The sequence below is a fragment of the Rhipicephalus sanguineus genome, chromosome 6 (genome assembly GCF_013339695.2).
Source record: "Rhipicephalus sanguineus isolate Rsan-2018 chromosome 6, BIME_Rsan_1.4, whole genome shotgun sequence".
Classification (NCBI taxonomy): Eukaryota; Metazoa; Arthropoda; class Arachnida; order Ixodida; family Ixodidae; genus Rhipicephalus; species Rhipicephalus sanguineus.
Window position 1 is genome coordinate 152,327,980 of NC_051181.1, and position 22,887 is coordinate 152,350,866.

Here is a 22,887-nt window from a genome sequence, read left to right on the forward strand (position 1 = left end):
CTGCGAGTGCGCGACGAAGCATTAGCTGTCGGAGTCTTTGGTACCTTTGGTCGTAGGCAGTGAAAGGGACTCTAGCATGCGACAACGAATCGCTTAATATCAGTAAATTATTGTTTTTAAACCTTACGTGCATTGTGTCGGCCGTAAATCGATGCTCGTTACTGAAGAAAATGGAGACCGAGTTTCCGCCATGGAACTCGACCGAAATGTCAGCATGACGTCACAGGTTTCAACGTATTTTTCTCGTTTACAGATCGTTTTAGAACAGACCTTAACTCGCCGGATTGAGGTATAGACTTGCTAATATGAATTCATTCCTGAAATAAAGAAAATGTGCTACGAAGAACAAGGATGTAAGGAAGCAACAGCCACTACATGCACAAACTCGCAGCTGGTTGTTAGGAAAAAGCGTAAATCACAGTTCGTCTGATGCGTGTAGTCAAATGACCCGTGGTCTGTGTGACAGTGGGTATCGTGAGGATAGTAGCTTATCATCGAACGGGAGCCAGAAGGAATGATAGGATAATCAGGTGTAGTTAGGTTTAGGTTCTTGCTGACAATGCCCCATTGGAGGCCTTTGCAAGCCGCCTGCCGGTGCAGTGTACTTCTGTTATGTTGGCCATGCTTATGACGATCGTGACGATGCGAAAACTGCAATTTAACGGCCGTTTAGGAACGACACAGTCACTGCAGTCGAACACTGTGCCATGAGTATGATCATTATTGCTGTATGCTGCACAAGTCGGCGAACTGTGTAATCTTCGAGATGATTTCATGCATAGTTTTGTTCACTATCCCGCTCTTCTCGTTGTTGAAGTTCCTGCGTGTTTTTTGTACACCTTACACTTTGAAGCACTGCACACTTCGCTCGTCACTGAATGGCCTCTAGATGATGTGAGCTACTTCTTTCTTGAAAGACGTGGTATCTTCTTGGTAGCTTCAACGCGACCAAAACGTCGTTCACGCTGGCTTTGTCCTGTGTCCTTGGCATAGACGACTCAGCAGAATGTCGCCGTAAGCCTGGTTCACGGGACCCTCGACGCGATACGTCGTCAGAGAATCGCTGACAACCTAGAAGAACGATTAAAGAGACACGAGAAGTTATTCACAACGCCACAAGCAGTTGTATATCATAGTTATCTACTGGTGAGCATGTTCATATTGAAATTGGTTAAAAAGTAAGGCATGATATAGTTATGCCCATTTTTACATAAAACGCTCTGAAGCCGACGCGAGCACGCTTGTACAGATGCGAACACGTTGGCTTTAGCTTCCACAGGAAATCTAGGTTCAAGCTTGAATCGTAATCTTGCGAAGCGAATTTCAATTACAGAGCTTTTGGGAATGTTCTTATCCGCGAGATTACGCGGATAACGCGAGATTACGAAATAACTTATAATCTCTGCTCTTTTCTGCTCTTTTCAGAGTTCAATGCGATCAGTCTCCGCAATGGTACAGCGGTTATGGTGCTCGGCTGCTGACCCGAAAGCCGCGGGTTCGATCCCGGCTGTGGCGGTCGAATTTCAATGGAGGCGAAATGCTAGAGGCCCGCGTAGTTGGCTCTGTCAGTGCACGTTAAAGAACACCAGATGGTCTACATCTGCCGAGCGGCCGAGCCCTCCTCTACGGTGTGCCTTACAATCAATTCGCGGCTTTGGCCCGTAAAAAATAACAAATAATGATTATTATTATTATTTACTATTCATTAATCTCAGCCAGTTTATTCTACCGCGCCAGCTGAGAAAGCACCCTCTGCTTCTGAGGCCGCGGCGGTTTCCTTCTTTGCGAAAGTACGCGCACGCCATCTCTCCGTGTTCCAGCAAAACAAGCGTTTCCTCAGAGGGAGACTCGGGCACTCAAAAAAACGGCGGTTTTGTGATGTTTGGGTCTCTAAAACAACTGCATAAGGGGGGGGGGAGTCCGCACACTTCTTGTCGCTTCCGTAGCGTTATTAACAGTCATACCTTAAAGGAGCGAGAATATTCAACAAAGATTTCACAACAGATGGTTTACTAAGGGACGTTTTTTGTCGTTATCATTGAACTCAGAGCTGTCTTTTTTAGAGCCAAATCTCCTGGTCGATGATACGCGCGCACACGTAGCAGCGTTCACCGCGCACACCCAGAACCTAACAAACTGCAAAATGTTGCAGAGTCAGGTTCGTCTGCGATTGTCTTAGGTGAAGAAGACTGCAATCCATGATGTTAATGAAGGCCTGTTAGGACTGGCTTCAAGGTATCCAGATCGCAGGGCGTTTCGAGCTGATGGGGTCGCCATTCCGTTGAGGAGTGTGCGTATCGTGCTTATCAGTGACCTCAACACAGCGACCCGTTTGTTCTCTCTCTACTCCTTTCTTTGCCTATTCTTTTGCTCCCATTTTCCCTCGTCCCCTCTAAAGTACAAACCGGGTGCAACCTGGTTAACCTATCAAAGGTGCCTTAGGTTTACCTCCCTGCCTTTGCTTTTGCTTTGCCCTCTCTCTCTCTCTGCATCGCCTAGTCGATGAAATATACAAACTGAGCCGAAGTGAAGCCAAGTAGCTTATACTAACCTTCCTGGGTGCAACCCACCTTAGTAGTCAGCGTACAGGCCACGAAAGACGTTCACCTGATGGCATTTGAAGTATTTCGGCCTCTTGGGAAACTTTTTAGTGAATCTAAATAGGAGGTTATTTTTGTGAAGATGGCCCAGGAAACAAATACAGAGGCCTGAGATCTTGACAATAATAACACGCAAATGCAAACAAACACTTCCTGCTAAGCGAATTGCTGAAGTTACATAGTACATCTTGTGTGATCGTCTTTCAGGTAGTCTTGGCATTTTTAAATCGCAAACTCTCTTTGGTTTGCACTTTTACAATGAAAATTAGGTTAGGTTACGGAGCTCAACTCTAACGACACCGCTGATGTTCTGCGCTCTTTTTTTCTTTTTTTTCACTATGAAATAGTGCCGCAAAATGACCTCATACGTTCACTATATCAGCCATAGCAAATGTTAAATATATGAAATCAACTGGTGTTCTAGTAATAGCACCACATGTCCCTGTACTTACTATATCCATATTCTTTCACATTATTATTAAAATAGGATGCCATATAAATAGGATCTCTGCTCGTTCATACGCGATTATTTGATATAAGGTGCTTGGTTTTTTAGTGGCGCGATCACCGAGTGACATTCTTGTTTCTCTTCCGAGCATATACGGTCGAGTACTTACTTCGGTTTTTCGGAATATTCTGAAAAAAAATCTAGCAAAAAATAAAACGTATGAAATCGATGGTTCTGGGTCAAGTTAAGAGTTATATTGGATATATGCGACGAAGAGCACAAGTTTACTTAAGGACCATTTAACTGCCAGGATAATTAATGATAATTAATTGAATGAATTCATAGAAAGAGCAGACGATTTTCTTGTGAGCCGCTGGGATCGTTGCGCCATCTGGCGGTACAGGTCTCAACCACGCGCTTCTTTCTACGTGGCCTCCGAGATCCGCTTCTACAGCGCGACTAAACACAAAGCTAACCCAAGGAATACACCACGACACATGAACGCCTACGTGCGAGGGCCACCACCAGACAGCTAAGAACTAGCGACGCCTCTAATTTCTTTTTTTTTTTCTATACGCTACTCTCGGTCACAAAGCATCAAGGGGGTAAATGTTCACCTAATTTTAGCCTTTGTTGCAAACGCGACCCCACTGAAGGTCACTAGAAAGGGCCAACCCACCTTGTGGAAGTGGCAGGCGCAGTTTCCTTGCATGAAATCCTTGAACCTGGCGGTAGTCATGTTAAACGTGTCGACCACTTCCATGCCAAGCTCTCGTGCTCGACGGATGATATCGAGGTTTGTCCTGCCTAGATTTTGCTGGTTTCTCTAAAAGACACAGAAAGGAAGAGAGAAGCAGGCGTAGTACAACGTTAACCGGGTAATTCAACCCATTCACTCAAGAATGTTGTCATACGTATTTGTTTGAGAGCTGCGTGTCAGAGTATCCAAAAAATTCCCCAAGGAGTAAAACGGAACACGCGAGCTGTGGCCAAACTAGGCAAAACTGCGTGCCAGCGCTCTCTATCAGCAGATGCGCAGCAGATAGCGAGAGTGCGTCCGCACATTTCACTGACCCATCCCGATATTCTGATGCTCGTCTTATCGCCGGCGCGAGCGAAGCCGCGCTGCTACCATCACTGCTTGTCAGGGACGTTTTCAATGCTTTATGCATTTGTTTGCCCGCGTCGTGAAGAAATTTTCGGAAGCATGCGCTTTCTGCATCGCCAAGAACGCCACTTTCGCCCCTGACGAGTAGTGATGGTAGCAGCGCGGCTTCGATCAAGACGGCGATAAGGCGAGCATCAGAATATCGGGATGGGTCAGTCAAATGTGTGGACGCACTCTTGCTATCTACAGCGCATCGGCTGATAGAGCGCGCTTACGCAGTTCAGTTCTGCCCTGTTTGGCCACAGCACGCGTGCTCCGTTTTACTTTTGAGGCACCGCACGCGTGTGCCCGTGAGTAACAGTGTATGTGATTGTCAAAGCAAAAAAAGCACAGTTTGGCCGCGATGGTGAGGCAACGAGTGTTATAGCAACATATTGGAATGTTATACGAAGTAAGGCTCGCAGCTCACTCGCTCACTCCTTTAGGAAACGCCGACGCTGCTGCAAGCGAAGTGACCTTCGTGCTGTATATGGCTTCAACGCAAACATTGCGATGAGAGCAAAACAAGCACAAAATTGGCCGCGTATCTGCGTGCTTCGCTGCAAATGTCGTGTAAAGACGATAGAAGAGGCGCTGTGTGAGATATGGACGCCATCTGGCAATACGTCGGGAAACATGAGTGCTGTGTTGCGTGCTGGTAGTCCCGGCGCAGCAGCAGGCGAAGACCGGCGGTGACCAACGCGACCGGCGGGGACGCCAGCCAGCCCGAAAACGCGGTTTGGCGCGAAGCGCTGAAGCAGAGAAACGTCCGCACTCAACGAGTACTCTCCACACACTACTTTATTTACACGTCGCCTGGGTAAAACAGGAACGCCAGAGCGGCGCCCACAACCGGCAGCCTGAAGGCCGCCCACAACGCTGCTTTTTCATTTTTTAAATATTTTTTTTCACCTTCTTGGCCTTCTGAAAACTAAAGTTTTTCAACACCAACCCATGGCATTCGTACAGTGCAATACAGAACCGAAACCGAAACACAACAATGAGCTCGTGCGAAGGGCACGGAAGAAGGCAAATTTCAGCGCAGTCGCATTTTCAGCTTTGTTGAAACAGCGCTCACTAGACGACGACGAAGTAAAAGAAGGCACAAGACAGGCGCTGCCTGTCCTGTGCCTTCTTTTACTTCGTCGTCGTCTAGTGAGCGCTGTTTCAACAAAGATGAACGCATACCAACTCGCTCAAGCTTCCATTCTTATGCATTTTCAGCGCAGCTTAAGAAACTAGGGTCCTTAAAATTACGTATGTATGCATTTTCTATTAAAGGAACACGCCACCTAATACTTACCTAGTGATGTTGCACCTCAGATATGCATGATATTTACTTTTTGATCGACAACGTTCACAAGTATGAACAGCCGTACCAGTTCAAGACGGCTGGCCCTCGGGCAAGTGGTTCAACTTTGGCCGAGTGGCTGAATCGAGGGACGTGCCGACAAACAGAAAGACAGACCAAAATTTCTGCGTTTAAGTTCCCCAAGAAAGACTATCGTCTTTAAAAATTGGCCGCGTATCTGCGTGCTTCGCTGCAAATGTCGTGTAAAGACGATAGAAGAGGCGCTGTGTGAGATATGGACGCCATCTGGCAATACGTCGGGAAACATGAGTGCTGTGTTGCGTGCTGGTAGTCCCGGCGCAGCAGCAGGCGAAGACCGGCGGTGACCAACGCGACCGGCGGGGACGCCAGCCAGCCCGAAAACGTGGTTTGGCGCGAAGCGCTGAAGCAGAGAAACGTCCGCACTCCACGAGTACTCTCCACACACTCTTTTATTTACACGTCGCCTGGGTAAAACAGGAACGCCAGAGCGGCGCCCACAACCGGCAGCCTGAAGGCCGCCCACAACGCTGCTTTTTCGTTTTTTAAATATTTTTATCACCTTCTTGGCCTTCTCAAAACTAAAGTTTTTCAACACCAACCCATGGCATTCGTACAGTGCAATACAGAACCGAAACCGAAACACAACAATGAGCTCGTGCGAAGGGCACGGAGGAAGGCAAATTTCAGCGCAGTCGCATTTTCAGCTTTGTTGAAACAGCGCTCACTAGACGACGACGAAGTAAAAGAAGGCACAGGACAGGCAGCGCCTGTCCTGTGCCTTCTTTTACTTCGTCGTCGTCTAGTGAGCGCTGTTTCAACAAAGATGAACGCATACCAACTCGCTCAAGCTTCCATTCTTATGCATTTTCAGCGCAGCTTAAGAAACTAGGGTCCTTAAAATTACGTATATATGCATTTTCTATTAAAGGAACACGCCACCTAATACTTACCTAGTGATGTTGCACCTCAGATATGCATGACATTTACTTTTTGATCGACAACGTTCACAAGTATGAACAGCCGTACCAGTTCAAGACGGCTGGCCCTTGGGCAAGTGGTTCAACTTTGGCCGAGTGGCTGAATCGAGGGACGTGCCGACAAACAGAAAGACAGAAAGACAGACCAAAATTTCTGCGTTTAAGTTCCCCAAGAAAGACTATCGTCTTTAAAATTAATGACAACTCAATCACATTGCACACTGCACGAATTTATGCTCTTCTGCGCAGCTAATTCTGTGAAGACACCCTTCACTTTCTTGTTAAGACAAATTCCTATCAAAGAGCGGTCCACGGCCTTTTCTTTTTCTTTCTTTGTTTTCCTTTTTATTCTGCAGGGTCATGGTTAGATATTGTTCAGACAGACCTTGTTTTCATATGCATGTGCTTTAGATTTTGTGATGGTGTCAATGAGGTCATTCAAGTTTCCTCTCTGATCAATGTTTCGCACGTGGTTTCTCTTTTCTTGGTCACGAAAGCGAATTGCTGAACAAACAGGAAGACAGAAAGGGAAATGTGACACACCTACATTCCCGTGTTTCCTTCTGTGACCTGCGATAAAGCATTACAAATGTTTTTTTTTTTTTTTTTTGTTCGCGGTACACAATCGTAGCACTCAACATATAGCTTTCAAGTGCAACTTTTTAATCGACATACTTCTCGCTAGAAAAACAATTTGAAAGAAATCATACACCGGCCTGCTTTTCAACGACGGACTTACCAAGCTGCTCTGGTGAACACCATCTGTCCGTTGGTGGAAGCCAGATCCGAATGTTTTTATTATAATCTTCGTTTTATCCAGGCCAAGTCTGTAATGTACATCGCACATTGTGTTTTGTTTTTACAACATTACAGTCGAGTCAAATAACAATAGCGACGGTCAAAGTTTACGCAGCATTTGTTCTGACATGCACGAATGTGTGCATAAGAGAACTTATATGCAGTTAGAGAACTACATAGGAAAACGTGACAAACTCTCAAAGAGATACGCAAAGCAGCAAGCAACAAGTTATAAAGAAAAGTATTACGCTACGTTACAGTAAATGAAGTTTAGTTACAGCATTTTCAAATTCTTGCTGCTAAAATTCACGATCTCACGATGCATTATTCATCGCCGGTACGCCCTTTTCTCTGGCGTACCGGCGGCTGGATTACCTAATCCGCTTGTTATACACTGCCGTCTATGATTGCTGAAAAGATGACACCATGTGCCACCGAACACATACTCTTGTGTACACATAGTTGATCATTGCATTTAGTTCATCGCTTGTTTGTCGACACCAGCACTTGTGTGCTTTTTTTATTATTGCGAAGATGACTTGTCATTTAAGGCATAGATGTAGGTGTGAATGTGTGTATTATGTGTCCGTGCGTGAAGTGAAGCGATGACTCGCAGTAGTATCTGTCGTGTATACAATGATCATTGCTTGGCATGACACTGTATCGGAGGCCCTGTACGCGAGCTTTCCGACTGAAAGCTTGTATATGTCCATAGTAAGTGGTATGTACCTGCCTCTATCACTGGAAGAGAATGCTTGAGCATTTTCAAACGTAAGAGCCGACAGCGGCAATGCCATGTGCTCAAACCGGAAGCCCTATTCTGAGTTTTATAGGGTTCACCGGGAACAGTGAGGTGTAGCGAGACCTCCATTCCGGCGGGCATTTTTTGCCAGCTTTTCGTATGTTTCTGCCTATTCTCCCAAGGATCAATAAAATGCCTCGTGCTACTACATTACCTCCATCTTCTTTCTCAAATGGCTTTGCAACTGGTTCTTATCCAAACATCGCAAGCGAGTTGCAGGCGCATAAAAGCGCTGTGATCAACAGTATTCATACTGCTCCCTTCAAACGATAGAGGCAGATACAGACCATTACATACAAATGCTTACAATCGGGACGCTCCACTATCCTGCTGTATAAGCAGGCCTCCTCTGCTATGTCACGACCAGCTATGCTCATTGTACGCCATGGCAACAGGTGCCACTAAACACAGCGTTAATTCATACACCAACGCAGGCCTCGCCGCTGAGGTATAACCCACGAAACGCATTATGCCTTGGGTCAAGTAGTCATCGCAATAGAAAAAAAAGTAAGCAAACAAATATAAATGGTAGACGGTCGCGCTAGCTGGTTTCCACTCGAACTGTAAGCGCTTTTTCTCTGCTAATGTAAATACTACGCATATAAAGAGTTAAAGGTTCCTGTTTAATTCCTAAAACATTACGTTTGGCTGAGCAGTGATGTCAGACTTCCTGATGAAGTTTACCAGGACGTTAAAGTTTCCGACCTAAAACCAGCGACTCAAACGTGTGTGTATGGGAAAGTCGACTACCCGAAACACTCGAGAAGTGCTTGACGTCACGAAAATGAGCTAAAGCTATTGCATGGAGCATCTATGCAAATTATCTGTGGGAGGGACAGCGATGGCTGTGGACGGAGCTTGCTTTTTTTTCCTAGGTTGTAACCAAGGTTGTAACCGAGTATAACACAGACAAATCTCGTCGTCGAGCTCCAGATCGAGATGTCGCTCGCTCAGTTTGTCGTCTGTGGTTTCAGCGAGTTCGTTTTTGAGGCTACACTTTTCAACTCTGTGACGCTTACCCTTTCAGCGTTGTCGTCAGCGATGACAGCTGCTTGACGTTGAGCCACTGCACACCACCGACGACCAGAACTGTCCTCTCGCTGTTCTCCAGCGACGGCATGCTGCGAAATTTCCAGAGGTGGACAAAGTGATGTGTCATCGTCGTTACACGGTTTGGAAGTTAAAGGTACCACATCCAGTCACGCCTCTCTCGCTTTCTGTCTGGAAACTTGTTCAAATACGGTAACAAAGTTCAAAACGAACTGTAATCAGGTCGACATAAGGTTAACATTTAACTGGCTAATTAGGAAAAAATATAATTGAAACATTAAATAAACAGCGAGTAGGCTAACATTATAAGTGGTAATCATAAATTCTTAAAGTCGGAATGTTACTTGACAATCACAGAATCAACCTGAGCAGTTCATTTGTTGAATATCACATGCGGAAAGTTCAAGGACAGTGAGTTGTCGGAACAGAATTTTAATTTGGGTCACACACTAACATTAGCATTCTTCTGTGCCGTGTGTAACACACCGTGGTGACCTAATGGCTGTGAAGTTTCGCTGCTAAGTACAAGATTGCGGGTTTGATTCCCGGCCCTAGAGAGAGAGAGAGAGAGAGAGAGACAGAAGAAAAGAGATGGATGCACAGAATCACAGGCCGACTTCGGTTACATTTCTATGCTGCAGGAGGGGGTGGGCAAAATAAATACACTCGTGCACTTACTTTTGGGCGCTCATTAAAGAATCCCAGGTAGCCTAGTTAGGTGGCCATTTCTGAGCCCTCCACTACGTCCACCCTCACAGTCATATCCTACCTTTTAGCACGATAAGAACCCCAGAGTCTAGTCTTTCTTTTTTTTTTTCCTGACATGCGCAAACGCTCACCTGTCCACCAACTGATTCAGCGTTCGGGCCAGCGTGGGTCGGCGATTTGGTGGCAACCAGAACTGCGGGTAGTAGGCGAAGCCCGCCGCGGTGCGGCCTCCGTTCAGGCGCTGCGCGTGCAGCGCGATGCCGTGGCTCTTGTGCCACTCGCCCAGGGTGCCGTTGAGTCGCATGAGCACGTAGTACATGATGCCGCGGTTTGTGGAGTCTCCAAGGAATAACAGCTGCTGCGTCAACGAGCCAAGCGCGCGCCACGATCGTCGATTGATTGATTGATTGATTGATTGATTGATTGATTGATTGATTGATTGATTGATTGATTGATTGATTGATTGATTGATTGAAATAACTTTAGTTGAACATTTTAACTGCTATAGTCTGTATATTAGCGCTTTAACTCTTTGGTTAAAACCGTCAAATACTACGTGCGAAGGGCTTCCAGCCAAGCGCACTGACAAGGACACTGGGAAAAATACGACACATCGTTGGGTGTGTCGACTTTCTTTCTGTGTCCTTGTCAGTGCGTTTGGCTGGAAGTCTACAACCAACTAGCTCAGGCAAGCACTATTCTATAGTCAACAACTTGCTTCTTGTACGAGCATGTATGTGAAAACGCATTCCTGCTCTTATTGTTCCTGTGTTTTACTATAAATTTTCGAAGCGAAGGTGAAATTCGATGTTGCATTCGAAAAAAGAGGGAAATGTGTGTTGTTTGCCGCAGGCGGATCTATAGTTACAAAGATTATCGGCCATCACCACCCGAGCACCACTAATCACACGCGTTACAATCTTAAGTTCATTGCGTCCAGCAGAAGCACGTAGCGTGTCATCCGAATTGCTTCGACCCACGCATTTCACCGTTCACACTACAACTCGGTATCAGGGTTGAACTTTACGAGAAGCCAAGGCAACGTCTCTCACAATGGACTAATGCCCTCGTGGGAACGAAATTTCCGTCGCAATTAAGTGTGGGGCCATCTTGCGTTTTAGTCCATTTAATAATATCTCACGTTTTGCGGTAATAAGCCACCATGAGTGACTGACGCGATCCTAAGATGCCTGCCGTTGAATTCAATATGTTTATTCATTTTCTTTCTGTAAAAATCTTTTGTAACATTATTTACTCATTTATGAGAATGTTGAAGGTGGAGTCATTCATTGTTCGTCTCTTGTGTCTGTTCCCCTAGCTTTAAGTACTTCACTATTCTAACCCTGTAATAAGCTTATCGTCTACAGTAGCAGCAAGAGCATAGCAGCAACAGAATATTTTCATGTGCGCTTCAGGACGAAGGAATCTACCAGCAACCTCCAATGACCTCTGTATTGCGCCAGCTTATCTCAAACTATGCCTGTCAATTTTGTGATTTATTCACACCGCAGTCTCTGCAGTCTTCCGCCGCGTTACCTTCTCCTGGGCAGCCAGTACAGCTATGCGCTTCACTCGAGCAAAATTTGCACGTTATATTCGTAGGACAATCAAATGCGAACTGTGGTGTCTCCCACCTTCCTTCCTTCGAGACAGGCCTGCAGTGATGCGTTGGTCACTTCCGGGTAGCGACACTTGAAGGGTGCCCATCGCGCCATACTCCAAACGCACGACTCCGAGCTTGCACAGTCGGTACAAGGCAAGAGCCACCGCCCTGAAAGAATATTTCTCATGTGACAACTGCTTTGTAGAGTGAGGAATATGTATTACATATTAGAAACTCAATTTTTTTTTCGAAAGTCTGCCCTTAGGCATAATAATTATTCGGAAATGCGCGTACAAATTTGCTTCGTGAATGAAGTCCAGTAATGAGCGGTGGTGAGGTCCATTAATCCAGCGGTCAAGGTCGGGTGGTCGGCCAGGCCCGGGGCCTGTTGCACGTAGGTGACGACGACGGCTTAATTGTAGACCCGTGCAAGTCCACAATAAGTGTGTGACAGTTACATCGTGGACTGGGGCGTCGCAAAATGGGCACGATGTACCATACGGGCCGCGGTACTTTTGCTCCCAAAGGGTGGTCAGGGATAGGGTAAGCGTAACCCCAACACGAAGCCTCCGCAACGTAACCTCCTCTGTGGTGCGCTACCTCTTAATGGTCACAACATTTCGGGCTTTTACCTACATTTTCACCTACGTTGTGGGCCTTTACCTGGGCAATACAGGCTTTTACCTGAGCGGAAGAGTATTGCACACAATAAAGGTTTATGTTTTGTGCACGAAACGAGCGTCTTGTTACAGTATCTGACGTGTAGTCGCCGTATAAGAAATAGAAGGCACAGTGCGTTATTGCCAATATCGATAGTCAATCTTAAGAGGTAATTTTTTTTATTGTTTAGCCACTTTCTTAAGCCGCCTTAGGACCATTAGGAGCATGAGGTGATTGGAAACTACTCTATCCACCTAGTATGAATATCCTTGACATTGTTTATTTCACCTCTACAATTGTATATAATCTAAATAAACAAGGTTAGTTGCTTGCATGACTTAAACCTTTGTTTGTCGCATGGCTTAAGGAATTCTCTAGGTTTGCTTTTTTTTTTTCACGACTTCTCATCTCAGTGTCACTATCGCCTCGTTGTCAGCACACGCCACGCTATGTATCAACCGTGGTTGCTTAACGGCAAAGGTAAAGCGGTGCTTAACTCGTGGACGCGTATTCGATTCAAATCAATGCTATTGTAAACGTGCTCTCACCGTCTTCGTGTCCTGAACTACAAATATCGAGTGCTTGCAGTTTTGGAATCATGGACGTCCACGATTCTTCTGCGTCCTCCAGATGCAGCCCGCACGGTTCCTTCGGATAGATCACAAGCTCGCAGCTCTGAAAGCAGCAATCAAAATGGTTAACAAGTAAGTGCCACATTGCAAACATACCCAAAACACGAGTATTTCAGGTTTAAACACACCGCATCGAGCTCGCGAAAGCGTGCTGGTTTTCATAAGTAATGGCGTATTGCACGCAACATTCGTAAAAGGCATTGTGTGTTTGATGTCGGGACATCTTGGGAATTGACGTTCGTGCTTCACTCGCATAGTAGTGCTCTTTCTTTATTATTGAACTTGTATACGTACACGAAATTTCACGAGAGTACGTGTCAGTTGCTTATGGTTTCGTTCAGTTGTCTATTACCTTTTATTGACTATGCGCTATATATGTTTGTTCGTGCAATGTATACTCGTGTATTTATGACGAAATAGTAAATTTAAACCTTTTTAACTGCTTACTGAAGCCGGCTGCAACGTCGCCTTCCTGCCCTCCTGTCAAAAACCTAACTCTCGTTTTGATAGCGGTGACCTGTGATCGTAGACTTTTAGTGTCAACACCGCACTGCTGGTGGTTGATATTAGCTGAAACAGGCGATTATTGTTTATACGGGAAACGGGTGTCATTGCAGGCGACATGAGTTCGTTTTCGCGATTATGCTACGTCCTTTCTTCACCACGAAGAATAGCAAGTTAAGGTAAGCTTGATAGCAAAATACCTATCCTTTAAAAACGTCTAGCGGTATACCTTCTAGCGGTGGTGCGCTGTAGAAACCACCTCCATCCTTAATCTCAATGACACTACACCACAGAGACAACATGCCATGCCAGAACTGTGATCAGAGGCTAACAACTGAACATGTATGCTGGATAACGTTATGAGTTAACCGCTATCGCAATTGAATACAGATGGGAAGCTGTAGGAAAACTTGACTTATCATGAAGTGCTCGTGTTGTCACCTTCCCTGTCTATTCTCACTCCTTTATGTTTAGCGCTTATTAGTCGTAATCTTCAAACGCGCACTGCACGCCTAATTTATTAATATATCCATATATACCAAGCGTCATTTACGACTGTAGGTTAACTTGTTATACTTCTATAGGAAACTCAAACGTGCGTCTTCGTACCTCACCTGCTTGAGGCTGCAAACGGCGTAGTGACCGGCGAAGTGCGGCTCAATCGCTTCGTGTCTCGTGGTGCGCTCGTTCCTGAACACACTGAGAACGTACGCGTTGGCGACGCGGGCTTCGGCGTGCCTGATGTCCACGACCACCACGCTGATCCGGTTGTAGCCGAGGCCCAGGGTGTAATTGACCGGTCTGCGTTGGGCGAGCATTGCGGTTAGACAAGTCACATTGAGGAACACCGGGGAAACAGTATCAAGAGCAAATTCCTTGCCAATGCACCTCACCATCTAGTAGGCAAAAACTGATTTGGTATAAACCACCTTTCTTTGTTGCAGTTATTACTAAATAAAAAAAAGCCAAGTGCGGATTTCGAAGCCTTGACTAACTTCCCATCAGGCAAGCAACACTTTTTTATTCATTCTGCAGCTGTTGACGCCATCGACAATTCCGGCATCCTTATACATGTTTTACAAGGCGGGGGCGTTGGCCTCTTGCATCTCGTCCCACAACAAATGTGTAGAGTATCCCGTTTGCTAACTCAGTCGCTAGTTATCAGGTCGGGGACACTAGAACATGTACGGTTCAGGAGATAAAGTGGGACTAAAGCGTGCAGTCAAAAGAACGTGCCTGATAATCTGGTGCATATATGGCTTTAAACTCACCGAGCAGGTCACGTGAGCTGCTTGGTGCAGGTAACACAAACACACGATCTCATGTTACTCTGTTACAGTGTATATTATATTATGATGATTGTTCTGTGTCTTTGTTTTGTTTTGTTTTGTTTTTTGTCTGCAGTTACATTGAAGTTGGACGTTCCGGCTTGCGACCTTAGTGTGTGCACTTGTAGCTTGCGTGTTGAACTGCGATCTCGTGGGAACTCTTGGGTGCTTTAACGCTTTGGTCTTACTGGAGTGTTTTTCTTTACAATACACGTATATATATGAGCAATGGGGCAGCTAGGCGGCGCTTCTAAGAGGTGCCTGCATCTCCTTACTGCATTTATCTTTAACAAAACATAATTTGCCCTATACTTATGCAAATTTGTTCGGTTTAAATATATACCTTGCTGGTCCGAGTTTGTCGTCGAGGCGAGCTTCTGCGTGACAGTAGAGAGCTCTGGCTCGGACTTCCACGGTCATCTGCTCGTAAGGCACGTCTATGTGGTATTCCGTCTTGTTTGGGTGGAAGGTCGGCGACAAGCTCTGCTCCGGAATCACGCGAAGCAGGCGTAAGTAAGGCAGTGACGTCGGGTCTGTGGATAGACGAGAGATTCATGTACGTTGTTAGTGCAGAGCTGGCGAAGTTCGCCAGAATTTTTGTTTTTGCCGGCTGTCTCCGCTTAAAGGAATATTGCATCACCCATCTACTTATTTACTATACTTCGCTTCATACTTATTTTTTAGACTCGTAATATGCGCCTCTATGTGCGGGGGCTCTGAGAGTGGCATATGGCCGTCAAAAACTCGTTATATCTCCGTAATATTTCGTACAGGCGTCTGCACTACAATCCAAAGAGAACCGCTGAATGCTTTGTGCAATGAAGTGTACTGTTATTTCGCACAGTGTATTGTACGAGTTCCTTTATTTACCCCAGTTCATTTGCCTATTTACATATTTCAAGTTACCTGTCTGTTACAAATTTCAAGTTACCTGCCACTTACGTATGATTTTTTGTAACCCTTGCATATATCTCTTCCTTCTTATGCATCGAATACGTTTTCATTATTTCTTTATATTATTTATCTCTTGTTTTGTGCATTTGTGTAAATATTTATTTACTTTGAGCTTCTAACAATGTTACCATTTTCTCATGCAACCGCCACGTATGCCTTGTAACGGACCATCGGCCCAGTCAAGCTGTTTTTAAACTGCTTTTAGCCAATGGTATCCCCCAGAATATTTGTATTTCTGGAAATAAAGCTGTATTGTTTTGTGTTGTATTGTATTGTATTGTATTGTATTATGTTGTATTGTTGTATATCATTCCGTATTCACCATTCACACAGGTCTATAATCCGTAGTGAGCTGGAACGTGTTGTTAAGCTTCCTTCAGTTAACGTGGAGTGAACTTGAGCATAGCGGGTGTTGAAGCTTCAGACTTGCTTCATTTAACAGATGACTAAGCTTGAAGCTCTGAACATTACTGTTAATTTCAAATGCACTGACGTGCATTCAGAACTGCGAGTAACGACTCGCTCAAACTACCACATTGCTGAAACATTATGATCACTATTAATCTGCAATAACTCTTTAAATGGCCGAATGAATACCAGGTAGCATATAAACGGCTGTTACCACATATTTAAGTCAATCTTACGGGGCAAAGAAAAAGCAAAGAAGAAAATAACAATACTTACCCTGCAAACAATCTATTTCTTCTTCTTCGTACACAATGTTACGATTCAGCATCTCACGTAGTTCCTGTTCTGAAAGAAGCGCGTCAGTCACAGCGGGTTCACGCATCAAGCTTTTCGAAAGAAAAGTCGCTGCGTACCCTTTCTTTGCCTCTCACTGTTGGTCGGGTCGTTCCTGCAAAACAAAAGTTAAATTGGTTGAGATTTTGTCACATGGGCTTAAACAACGCTGAAAGAAACACTTCTTCACGAGTGTGGTATTGCTAATGGCAATGTATAAGTACTTCGAACGATAACGTTGCATTTTGAGGAATTGAATGCTATAAACCTTGAAGGGATACGTAATCTTGCGCGCTGTAACATCTTCAGTGAACTTTTCCTTCAAGAATAAGTTATGGTCCTCACATTTCAATGCACATGCCATACGTGAAGTCCTAGTGAATGTAGAGTAATACGGCCAGCAAACATGTCCAAGCAAGTTCGTGTAGTGTCATAGCGGCAACTGAATCCAGAATTTAAAAACAAAAACAGAAATAAAACGTTCCATTAGCTGCTAGGTTGATCAAATTATTCCATCTCCGCATGTTCCACCAAGAAATATGTCAAGTCTAACAGCGGTTATATTGAGCGATTATTTAAGGTATACGTGTGACAAGGCCATAAGAGGCAACTTAGAGTTCGTAATGTTTTAAGCCTGAATGGCATTACTAGAGGTGCTAATATCTTTATCCGTACCTGCTTTTGCTCTCTTCGTTGTCCATTCTGGAGTAGAATTCTTCCATATCGATAAGCAGCCTGTGCATTTGTGCCGTCTGGTGCTGTTTGCTGACATCAAATCTGCCGATGTACGAGAATTTCACCGAGAGACAATAATTATTATTAATCCTGAAACTTCTTACGCCTAATTGAAAGCTCCGTAATCGTGATTCCTTCCTTTCCTTTTTATGAGTAAATAGCCTCTTGGCAGGCCCTCTTAAGTATTCTCGGGACCTCTCCCAGCACTCATTGGCAGCGTCTCAATTTCTTCTGGACCATTCACACAAGTGAAAGTTCTTCAACGACACGTGGTGATTATGCAAATGAGTTTTGAGCAAAATTACATGGCGAATGTGTTATCTTGTACAAAATATCGCTCTTGGCCAGGCAGCAGTATGACGTTAGAAGGGAACACACAAGAAAATTCCCTCAAATGAAAATACGGTCGCTCAAGGACGTCTGAAACTATTTTAGCTTCTTATTTAAGCAATTCACAACTATAAAGTCGGCAACACATTTTTATTTAGTACTCACGAAGGTTATGCAATATTGTGGCCGTATTTCCATCTGCAGTATGACTAATGTTGCGTTGCCAGTCACTATACGTTTGTAAACATCGTATGGAAACTTGAAACACGTCTCACTAGAATTTAATTACGAGTTTGGCACTTACACGGTGGAGTGTTGTGCTGACGCTGACGACAGAACTTCCTTCTGAATCTTCTGGTCAAGGGAAGACAGGAGATCATTCAATTCCGTGACCGTTTTTGATGGATAGATCTGGTCGGTCGTGCAGCGATGGCCAATAAAGGGGAAAGAAAGAGTTTGATCAGGCAGCGTTACCTAGCCAGTTCTCTATATAACGCCAGATGTAACTATGAAGAAACGGTGGGAGAAAAGAAGTAACTGAGCCATCGCGTATGTTCGCAATGAGTGAGGGTAGGCTAACACTATAATAACCTTAACAACTTCAACGTCAAGGAATTAGTACTCAGCGGGGCTACTACCCTCGATAACTCCACCTCATTGATGGTCTCCTAAGTGACGGCATCGCATTTCCAGCGATGACTTCATTATGGTTGTACGTAACCGCTTGTCAGGCATTCAGACCATGGAAGTTTTAGAATTCGTTGCTTATTTGTTATAATCAGGCTCAAATATTCTTAGCCCACAATCAATACATCCTATGAAATCGTGTTGCTAAAAGTATTAAGGTGTTTAATACTGTCTTTTTAATATTTAATATTGAATACCCTAATAACTGTTTAGTTTCAAAAACTAAACAGTTATTTACGAATATGCTGAAACAGTGCTCAGACCAGACTATTCTTAATTCTCGCATTACCTGTTCGAACATTCCCCTGGACAGCTGTTCTCTTCGCGACTGGAGCAGGTAGCTCAAGTCGTTTTCCGTGAGGCAGATGTCATGCGAAAGGCGGCAGAAGTGACACTGGAAAGCAATTGTGAAGGAGTTGTCAGGTAATCGGGTTACTACACAGTCATTAAGAGTAGACCTGCACGGAAAAGGTTGGCTAGATGTAGCTCTTGAGCTTGCTTGAGGTATTTGTTCCAATAATGATATCAGTATTTATTGTTTGTCATTTAACTTATAAGGCGTCCAACACGATGGAAAGTTGAAGCCATTTTACATTTCCCTTGGTGTAAGATCTCTCCCACATCTTTCGATATGTTTCCTTCAGCTGAACGCAAGCTCACTACTACGAGATAATTCTTTTTCTTGCTCTCATGTGCAATATAAGCATTGTGGGGAAGCTGGAATCTGGCTAAGCACTCTAGCTTTTCTATCTCTCTCTCTCTCTCTCTCTCTCTCTCTCTCTCTCTGTTTCTCTCTCTTTCTCGCTGCTCCGTCTCCTCTCTTCCTTTATTCCGCCCCCATTTCCCAGCGCTGTATGGCTGTGGCGTCATCACCCGAGAGACAGTTACTGCACTGCGTAATACCTTCTTTCCTGCTTTCCTTAAAGATCTCCATCCCCCTTTTGAAACAAGCGTATTATTTCAACGCACCTATCTTAAAACAAGCACGTTCAGATAACGCAGACAACACCCGAAGTCGTTTGTTGAAAATTGGTTAATTGTTGTGGGTAGATGAAGAACATGTATAGTTCGTATGCTTCATCAAAATTTGCTGGCAAGCTAGTTTGTGGCGCATAGTTATAGGTATACGAGCACAAGCGTAACAAGAAAGCAAAAAGCACTCTGTCCTGTGTATTCTTGGTTTCATCCTATGTTCATGCTGGTATACCGCTGATCGGATGTTTCCTCAAAAACAATACCATGAGGCCAATGCTGGCGTCAGAAGCCCGCAACGCCTGCGCCACTTGCGTCGCCACTTGGCGGCCAGCCGTCAGGATGAGGGCCACGTCGACAAGCACCTGAGACTTGACGGCGTCCATGGCGACGCTTCGCGAGGCCAGAAAGTGTGGTTTGACGTTGACGTGCCACAGGAAAGGCTGGAGAGTAGCGTTCAGGGCGAATTCGAAACTGAGCAGCTGGAAGCCGATCGGTCTCCTGCGTCGTAGAAGGGTTGCGCATTTAGAAATATTGACGCCCTTAAGACAAGACAAATCTTGAGGGTATATGTGTTTTTGGAATGACGTCACGTCTTCGTAAGCGCATGAGAGTTGAGATGCAAGGCGAAGGCATTTATCAACAGTAGCCAGACAAGAAGCATGAGCCTGCCCTCTAAGCGAAAATTGATTATTTGGGGTGTGTTTATGCCACGCAACCATAATCTTTATCTACTCCGCGTGCTTTCCTTGCGTACCACCGTGGTCCCGGTACTTCCCAGTCCCGAACGGTGCGCGCTAACAGCGTGATATAGCATTACTGAAAGTGGCGAGAGCCGAGTTTTCAAGAAAGGAAACGCGAGCAAGCCAGGCCACGAGTATTTTTTCGTGACTGCCCAAATATTCGATTTTTTCTTAAGTGTGGAACTAACGTTCTTGTAGTAAATATTGCTGGTTGTATGGGTAAATTAAATTCCTGTGAGGGTTTCAGGGATCACTGTTGTATTCCAAGTGGTGTACGTCACAAAAAGCTACCGTATATATACTAATTACTTTCAGTGATCATGTTTACCAGTAACACGAATGTAAGTAGCCTAACGTGAACACTAAAATGTCTATCGGCCATGTGAGTACAAGTAGGAAGTACTGAGTATCGCTCACTCACCCAATTGCGCCCCCAAAGTTGCGACTACTGTTCATCGCGACACTCCTCGAGAGGATTTCGTACTCGGCAGCTACCAGCAGTGCAGCGACCTGGCTCTTTATCTGCGACCATAGCTGCTCCACGCTCGAACTTCCGTATATTTTGTCCAGTTGATGCCACAGCTGCTTCAGGGGCACAGATTTCCCGCTCATCCGAATCTGGAAGAGGCAACCAGAAAAAAAGAATTGCAGCCAGTTCCACGCCGTGAAAAGCGTCGGAGAGCGAAGCTGTAAGCGCACATTTGTATGTGATCGACCATCATCAACATTTTGAGCATTATCATCATCATTTATCATAATAATTTCGAGCGTCATCAACGTCATCATTTCGTTTTATTTATTTCTTCATTCACTTCTGGTCACGTGACCTGCACGACGACGACGACGACGACGACGACTACTGCTACTGCTGCTTCTACTACTACTACTACTACTACTACTACTACTACTACTACTACTACTACTACTACTACTACTACTACTACTACTACTACTACTGCAACAACAACAACAACAACAACAACAACAACAACAACAACAACAACACAGGGTAGCCCTGACAGCTCAGCTGTAAGAAATACATTGCCGCGTTTCCTCTCAATTGATGTTGGGAGTAACGCAACCGAAACTTAGAGTGCGTGTGCACTTAATTCTCCATGTCTACGGACCAACACAGCGCCAATGATGACGGCTCTATGTAGTAAACGTGCAACGGGGCCCGTCTCAATGATCAGCGTGAGTGTCCCGAACTGTTATAGGTAGCGAGCTGAGCTATATAGTCGTCACCCGCTACAGCTTGGGAGTTCCAGAACTGCATAAGCAGGAGTTCTACTTGCTTATGCGTATAGGAAACCTCGAAGAAGAAGGAAAAAGAAAGATTGTGTCTAACGCGTACTATCGAGGAAAATGCGAATAAGGAAGATTCAGGGGACAAATGGGACCATTTAGTAAATGGGAGAAGTGATCGAATGATAGTCCGGGAGGGTAATTAATCAGGGCTGAACCTTACAGTGGCATACTTGGACTGCTTGCCGACGATAACGTCGGCGTGGATCGTTTTGTGAAAGCGCTGCAAATAATGAAGACCTTCCACACTGATAGTTTAGGAGGCCTGTATCCGTCTGTGCTGGACATTGCACTACGAAAAGGCAACCTGGCTGAAGAAAAGATCAAGCGTGCGTTAGAGTCTGAGGTCATGCTTCTGTGCTTATCGTATCAGCCTTGAGAGGGAATCAAACATCGAGAAAACAACAAAGCCACGCTTAACCGCGCCTAACGAAGTTATGCACGTAAACCACACCTATAGCAAACTGTATACACGGCTACTGATGACGTTGATAGGAAGCACGCACGGCGCACCAACGCAAGGACCTTCGGCATGTTTGCGTATACGTATGTTCGCGTACGGGTTCGCAACGAAGTGGTTTACCAGCAAAAGGACATTGCTGCGCCAGTACATGCCCGTTTCTGCCGTTGCAACTTTCATCGCAAGAGGGCCAGCCCAAACGGCGGCTCTTGCGCCGAACGTGACTGGACTGCGCAAGCCGTGGCAAAGACCTCGCGAGTCTTATTAAGAGTCTGGTGCGCTTGCGGGTATTTGTACTGAACACTATACGCATAGTAGTTAGGCGATGCCCGGGCAGTTTCGGTCAAGAGAGAAGGAAAAAAAAAATAAAAGTGGAAACATAAGAAGGGTTTGGGAGAACGACGAGGGGCTCTCTAGGGAGAACGTGAACGGCGCGCAGCATCTCCGCGTTTCTAATGCGGCCGCGAAATGAACCATTAAGGCCCTGATTTATAAGAGGAGATGAAGGAAGTTGATACGGCTAACTAACCATCCCTGTAATTAGGGCGACGCCAGTTTTGCTGCAGCGGTCACGAGAAGGCGATGGGAGAGTGGCATTTTATGGTCTCACTCGGGCTCTTTTCTACCGATTGCTTCCGCGAGCAAAAAAAAAAAGAAGAGTGAAGTCGTTGCCAGAAACCGGAAACCGCTCTTTGATTTTATCCATCGCGGAAAATTTTTTTCCAGCTAACAGGCCGTGATTCAATGCTGACTTGGGAGAGTATGTGAAAAAACGCTGAGATAGCTTGTGTTTCCAGATTCCCATATGGTATATAGTTGATAGTGATCACGGCGTGCCATTCTGAAGCCGACAAACTGACTGTTTTAAACTTATGTCGGTCGCACTTCGATGGACATAAAGGTTCTTGCTACTTTCGTAACGCCGATGGAGATTTAGTTCATCTTATGTGAATTTACTGTCATGCGCGAGTGCAGCGCTTCAAACATCTGCTTTTCTATATGCGTACAATGCCCGCTGGTGGACACGAGTATGGCAATTTTATATCTTGTCTCCGGCCCAACTTTCCTCCTGCTGAGCAGTTAGCAGCACCCTGATGCACGAGGTCGGCTTCGCACATGGTCATTCACGTGAGACATCTGGCGTGCGCCAAAATTTGTAATCTCACCGCGGTGTCACTCGTCCGTGTTCCCTGCGCAGTTCCTTGGAAGGCAGTTCCCGCGTGGTGAACGTAAGCCCGTAGCGGTACCATCGATGTGACGAGTGCGAAGACTCTCACCAGGATCGACCGGCCGTTTGACGCCAGCAGTGGCCGTACCAGAGTTTCCTGCGCCACTACTCGGCCTTGTTCGAGCATTGGCGAGAGCCTGCA

The 22,887-nt window shown here is 45.3% G+C and overlaps 2 protein-coding genes across 5 annotated transcripts in view; both read right to left on the reverse strand.

Annotated features, from left to right (window-relative positions):
- The window catches only part of LOC119396811 (peroxisomal targeting signal 2 receptor), a 521,060-nt gene that overhangs the window by 373,092 nt on the left and 125,081 nt on the right, over positions 1 to 22,887 (reverse strand). The gene's annotated exons all lie outside the window — the stretch shown is intronic.
- On the reverse strand, positions 708 to 22,874 carry LOC119396800 (cadherin-like and PC-esterase domain-containing protein 1). The gene is made up of 17 exons (XM_049417238.1): positions 22,684 to 22,874; positions 20,174 to 20,370; positions 19,276 to 19,510; positions 18,327 to 18,431; positions 17,655 to 17,761; positions 16,961 to 17,062; positions 16,366 to 16,400; positions 16,229 to 16,297; positions 14,934 to 15,123; positions 13,877 to 14,063; positions 12,675 to 12,801; positions 11,498 to 11,634; positions 9,995 to 10,218; positions 9,125 to 9,226; positions 7,245 to 7,332; positions 3,728 to 3,874; positions 708 to 1,071 (listed from the first exon to the last, which is right to left on the reverse strand). The coding sequence occupies exons 1-17, from the start codon at positions 22,870 to 22,872 to the stop codon at positions 961 to 963; spliced, it is 2,352 nt and encodes a 783-aa protein (XP_049273195.1). The 5' UTR covers positions 22,873 to 22,874; the 3' UTR covers positions 708 to 960.